This window comes from Pleurodeles waltl, chromosome 7 (assembly GCF_031143425.1).
Source record: "Pleurodeles waltl isolate 20211129_DDA chromosome 7, aPleWal1.hap1.20221129, whole genome shotgun sequence".
NCBI classification, from domain to species: Eukaryota; Metazoa; Chordata; class Amphibia; order Caudata; family Salamandridae; genus Pleurodeles; species Pleurodeles waltl.
This window is the reverse complement of record NC_090446.1, coordinates 455,670,870-455,677,313: the sequence shown is the minus strand read 5'-3', so window position 1 is coordinate 455,677,313 and position 6,444 is coordinate 455,670,870. Positions and strand designations below refer to the sequence as shown.

The 6,444-nt window shown below is 43.6% G+C and overlaps 1 protein-coding gene across 1 annotated transcript; it reads right to left on the bottom strand.

Moving 5' to 3' along the window:
- Positions 1–224: 224 nt before the first annotated feature.
- LOC138304180 (claudin-4-like) lies at positions 225–6,061 on the bottom strand. Its single transcript, XM_069244020.1, has 2 exons — positions 5,756–6,061; positions 225–2,172 (listed from the first exon to the last, which is right to left on the bottom strand). The coding sequence occupies exon 2, from the start codon at positions 2,146–2,148 to the stop codon at positions 1,516–1,518; it is 633 nt and encodes a 210-aa protein (XP_069100121.1). The 5' UTR covers positions 2,149–2,172; positions 5,756–6,061; the 3' UTR covers positions 225–1,515.
- Positions 6,062–6,444: the final 383 nt, after the last annotated feature.

Here is a 6,444-nt window from a genome sequence, read left to right as displayed (position 1 = left end):
AAGCCCAATACTAAAGTAAGGCCAGTAGGAAGGAATAATTGTTCACTTAGAAATATAAATGTATTAATATTTCCGAGAAGAGCTTGTTGTAACTGCCATGGCACAAACCATACTCTGCCACTGGTCATCTTGAAAACGTACTTTGTATCCAGCGTAGCCCCATTTACCTGTTGTCATTGTAGTGCACTTCCTTAAAGCATCAAAACAAGATGGTAGCCGCAAGGGAGAGTTAAATAGTTTATTGAGTACAAGGAGCCCACAGTAAAAATGTAATAGAGTACAGATTCATTTTAGATCAAGGCAGGTAACAACACAATTAATACCAGCAAAGGAAAAATACGCCATGAAAAATAAACACTTAGGATATATTGTCAGGCTTGTGGGAACCTCCACGATGTCATGTGCCCTCTCAGTGTCACTCTGAAGACTGTCTATAGACCACAAGAGCTAATCGTAGCAAAATGTTACAGCAATAAAAAGGCAGAAAAAGGGGCCTTTAGTATGCAGGTGCAGTTCCACATACATCTGCTCTTAATGACTGGTTGTGACACAGAGACAGGAAGTGGACCTACAAGAAGTGATACGCCACCATGTCAGAGGTGCCTGCTCATTGCATTCTCTTTCAAAGTGGTCCTATGGTGAGCCAGTAGGATATATCCAAAGGTTGGGGCTCAGCCATTAAGAATCTGTGTTATACTAGGCCTCAGCAGCTCCCTATGAATTTAAAGGGGGACTTTCACATCCCGTGCTTTTGTGGGAGAGGGCCCAAAAAATACTTCCAGGCCTATAGGGCAATCAGGCAATGTTCGAGGGGCTGGCTTTACAGGCCAGGGTATTGGTCATTATTTTGGCTGTTTGTGGGTCTGTTTTATGGTCTGTTGGGCCGGTCTTTACTGCTGATTTCCCTGATATCAAAACAAACATTGCCTGCAGCAAGTTCAAATCAATGCAGTAATCCCTACCTTGCCAAACACTTATACCACATGTTTTTACAAGTTCAAAACTACCGTAAGTTGAAATCTGTTTAGATATCTAGGTCACTGTGGGGCACTTTTATTTTGGTGCCCATGCCTATATTCAGTCCCAATCCAACACTGGATAATCCAGTGAGATCCTTCTGATGCCGTAGTTCACAAAGTGCCCCCTGTACCTTTATATGGAGTTTTGCCATCCCCACATCAGTTAGTGGCCCTGTACACTATGAAGGAGTCAAGGTCATTTCCTGCTCTGCTGTGTACACCACACACAGGTGGCAACTTCCACATCCCTCAATGTCTGCTATACCTCAGCCCTCCATGTTGATATAATGAGTTACCCTGTGCACTTTAAGGCAGCCCCTTCTAAAGGAGCAACACTCCTGTTTTATGAGACTCCAACCATAGCAAGTTTGCACCTGACAAAATCTCTGTTCCCAGAAACAAAAATATATATACATGTGTAATTGTGTTTTTTGGTAGTAGAAGGAGAGTTTAACTGTCTCTGGTGGCATCTGGATCCCAGCTGCTTCCCTGCCACCTACACATAGTTCTTGTTGGCAGGAGCAGTGGGAGCATTCTTAGCATAGTACTGTGCGGAGTAGCCAGGGCCTTCACTACGAGGGCGGCAGAAGCAGAGCAGGCCACCAGCGATGAGCAGCAGGACTGAGGAGGCCCAGCCGATGTAGACACAGGTACCAAGCTCCATCTTTATTGGATTGTTGGGGTCGTAGAAGTTGCGGATGGTATTGTGGGCAGACCAACTGACAGGCACGATAAGTAGCAGGCCTGCAATAACAATGAAGATGCCAGCAGTCAGGGCAATCTTGGGTTTGGTGTCCTCGTTCTCTACACAGGTTGTAAATTCAGCGCCCATTAGGGCCACCATAATGCCAAAGACGGAGATGACAATGCTGATGACATTGAGGGCACGTGCCGCCTGCAGGTCTTTTGGGAGCTGCAGCATGGAGTCATAGGTCTTGCATTGCATCTGGCCAGTACTTTGCGCTGCACAGTCCATCCAGATGCCCTGCCACTGGGTCTGCGCCGTGATGATGCTGTTGCCACTAAAGGAGGTCTCTTTCCAGCGTGGCAAAGCGCAGCAAACTATAGCACCGATTAGGCCAAAGATGGCAAGGGCCACACCCACAATTTGGATCCCTCCAGATCCCATGACAGCTGTGCAGTGGGGACCGACCTGCAAAAGACAAAGAAACATCAGTAGGTTAGGATTGGAGTAACTCAGTTTTAGGATTAAATTTAGTTTGGGTTTGGAAGACAATGATTTGGGTTAGTGGTATTTCAAGGTTATTAGATTAAGTTTAAGGTTAGCACTGATATTAAAGTTATTTAGGATTCATGTTGGGATTAGGGTTGAAGTTATTTAGCATTAGGGCTTTTTAGTGTTAGTGTTGAGATTGTTTAGGTTAGGAGTATGCTTATTTACGGTTAGAGTTGGATCACTGGCTAATTCACATGATTCCAGGAAAAGGTGTCCCTCCCAGGCATGCCCCAATGCAGGCTTAATTAATCCAGGGCCCAACTAGCTTGTAAATGCTAGGCAGACACAACATAGACACAGGGAACTGAGGGTCCAGAAGCATATAGGGAATCAGGAGAAAAAACAATATGTCAGTCTGATGCATGCCAATAAATCAATATATGGAATCAAGGGCTCTCCTCCCCTGCTTTCGCCCTAAAACATGAATACTACAGATGCAGGCCACCGCCCAGGCAGTATACTTATGACGTATATAGAAACAGTAAATCAAGGCAATTCCATCATGACTGTTCTAGCAGTCTACAGAACAGGGGCCAACTAGCCTGTCCTTTCAATGTATGAATCTGAGAGCGAGAATCTTAAACATGCTAACAGACAGCTAGGGTCTACAGGACTGAAACAGCCAATCCTCTCAAGCATGAGTGCTAGCTGTATAGGAAGTCCTCAGGGTGGCCATCCTAGATCTCCAAGCTTGAAAGCAACACAGAACTCATGGATGAGCCTGTCTGTCCTGAGCAATCATGCTACTTGCAGAGAGAAGGAACACCACAGATAGTTATATTATTCTGTCCAGGTGTACCGCTGAATGGAACAAAGATCACAGCATCAATCTTTCCTTTTATCTCACTGCTGAATACAGAAGACCCACATGCATTTAAAGACATTCTATTCCCCACTGTCACTGCATTGAAGAAAGAACAAGGCCATGTTTACTACCTTCCCATGACATCGCATTACTGCACGGACTAATTGCACATAACCTTTTCTGTCCTGTTGCACTGCAAGAATGCATGGGATAAAGAAGGCCCCAGGCTAGTCTTTCTTGTCCCACGGCATCACTGCACAGAATAAAGAAGAGCGCAGGCTTGTTTGTGCTACCTCTGTATGTGACTGCACGGAATAAAGAAGCCCCCAGTCTTGCAGCTCTATCTTACTGCATCACTGCATGTAATAAAGATCCCAGGCGGGTCTGTCTTATCCCATTGCATCACTGTACGGAATAAGAGAGGCCATAGAACGGCCTAAAGCATCTCAATGCATCACTGCACGGAGTGAAGAAATCCCCAGACTTGCCTGTCCTGTCTGACTGCATCACTGTATATAATGAAGAAAGTAAGCAAGCATCACTAGCAGGATGTGTCACCACATCACTTTACAGCCTAAACAATGCTTCTAAGCATGTCAATCTTTCTATCTGACTGAAGAACTCTAAGGCATAAAGACCTTTCCAGGTATGGCAATCATTCTTTCTCGCTCCATCATTTCATAGCATATAGGACATCCATCTGCATTTCTATTCTTCAATTTCACTGCATGCCTGTAGATTTTATAAAGCGCCCATGCATTTATGTTTCATTCAATGCAGTACTGCACAGAGTAAGGAACTCTCACAGACATTTCGGTCCTTGCACACCACTGCCCAGAACTAAGAACATCAATAGGCGTATTGCTTTTAATCTGACTGATCCTCTACATCTAAACAGAATAAAAAACATAGCCATGTATTTTCTCCTGCATTCTTGCTGCAACACTGCATGGCATCAGAGCGTACCAGATATGTCTTCGCTGCTATCTTACTGCATTAGTGCATGGAGTAAAGCACCTTTAGAGGCCTTTCAAACCTATCCCTCTGCATAACTGCACAGGCTATAAAACATCTCGACGCTTTTAAATCCATCTAACTCACTGCACCACTGCACAGAATCGAAAGCATCCAAAGACATGTCTTTCCTTATATCTCACTGTATAATGGTACAGGGTAAAGAACATCGCTATTATCCTCCTAACTGCGTCACTGCATACAGTATAGGGCATACCACAGTTAGTTTACCCTAATCTGTAAAACCAATAACCTGTCAATATAGCAATCAAAACAATGATGTCATTCAAAAGGAAAGTACTTCCCTCAAAAGTAAGTGGCCCTCAAACAACAAGTGTTTTTTCTATATACCTGATGTTTTCTCACGTGACTCATCAATGTGCTCTGAGAAATGTTTTGCTCTCAACGGGTGCACTTTGCCTCATAAGTAGGTATTTATTAAAAAGACGTGTTTGTCCTAGAAAGTGTAGAAGTGCCTTCTAAAACGCCATTTTGGTCCGGAAAATGTTGTCAATTTGTCTCATAAACAGAATGTTTGCCCTCAAAGAGCAGTTATTTCCCTCAAGAGGTAGTCGTTTGCTTAGAATGTGGGGGCTTGCCAAGAAATGTTTTGTGTTTTTCATTTAAATGGAAAAACGTGCAGTAAAAAGGAGTGTAAAATGAAAATAAGTAGTTGTTCTGCCTCAAGAAGCAAATACAGCTCTAATACAAGCGTTTAACTTTAAAATGCAATTATCCTTAACGAGTTAATTCTCATCAAGTAGGTAAATGCTCTAAAAAGTAGCTGTTTCCTCAAAAAAATCTATTCCTTCAAAAAGTACGTGTTTACTCTGAAAATGTATGTATTTGGCCAAACATTATTAGCCTTTAGGTAAATTAGGTATAACTTGTCAAAAAAAGTTCTGCTTTCAAAAGTATGTTACCCTCCCGAAAGCAGATGCAGAAAGATGCCTACCCTCAACATTTTTAAAATGTGCTTGTTCCCAAAAGCTTTATCTCCTGAAGGTCAGTGGCTTTTAGTCGTTATTGCGATCGTTAATTGCCACTTGTGTAGAGTAAAATCTGCAATTAGTAAAGGCATCAAAACACTTTTTGATGGCCTGGTGCTTGACCTCTCCAACATACACGGGCTTTGTTTGGTATATGCATAGTGTGAGCTGTGTATTGCTCTATGGCGGTGTGCATTGTGAGCACAGAGACCTCCAAATATGTGTCAAGTCTGAGTTGTTTTGTAGGTAAGTAAAGTTTTGTCTAGTGCTTCTGTTAGATGTTGTGAGCTGTTTTCTAGTGGAATGTAGCGCAAAGTGACATACAAATACTGGTCACATCTGCAGTAGGCGTTGTGCATGTTGTTTGTTATCTGCGTGCTCTTCTGTAATCATTGATCCTCAAATATACAGAACATCAGAGCTGTGTTGGCATCCTCTAATAAAGATCTATGCACGAAATAAAGAGCTTCCCATGGAAAAAGTATGCACATGTCATTTAAAGGTCAGTCCAGTGCTCTAAAAAAATAGAGAAAGACCACCCCTCCTCTAATACCCACCAGATGACCGCGCCCAGTTGGACTGCGAAGTGTCCCTGTACGCAGGGCGTAGTCGCAACCACAGTATCTCCACCATTTTGTCTACCTGGTTTTAAGGCGCTCATGGGGAAAGGCTACAGGGTGATTTTACTTACCTTTCTTTAGAAGAGTGTGTAAGATGTCTTCGGATGGCGAGTCGAGGGTCCTCTCAAATCAGAGGACCGGCTGATGGCTTTGCACAGAGAGGTGATGACTTTGGACTATGAGTGAAGCTTCTTTCTTGTGAGGGGTGATGAGTTTACAGTCCTCTGGAGTCTGAGAATGAACGCTTCTGTCCCGTTAGAGGACTGGGTGAAGGCCCTCTCTGTCCTGAAACAAATGTGTTTTCGTCGACACAGGTAATTCCACACAAAGATCCGTCCAGGTGCAAGAAAGGCACTTCTCTGGGGCGTGGAAAAAACCTGGGGGCCTTAAATCCAGCAGGAAGAGCCCGCTGACATCACGAAACCAAAGAGTGGGCATGTGGGGGCATGACTCAGTCTGACTCCAGGCGATGGTTTCGAATCTGACGAAGGGTGTGGCCAGAGGCATAGAGGAGACAGTTACTCTCAAGCGAGGCCACAACTATGAACTGTTCCGCCAGAAAAACAAATTTTTTCATAACTGTCTTACCTTCCTTCTTTGGTGTAGGTGCGCTGTTTGTTAATGAGGTTTCTATGCTCTTTCTCTCTGATGTAAGCTTTTCTTTTGCTCTCTTAGGCCCATATTTATACTTTTTTCGAGCCGTATTTTCATCCTTTTTTGATCCGAAAGTGGCGCAAACTTACAAAATACAATTATGGTG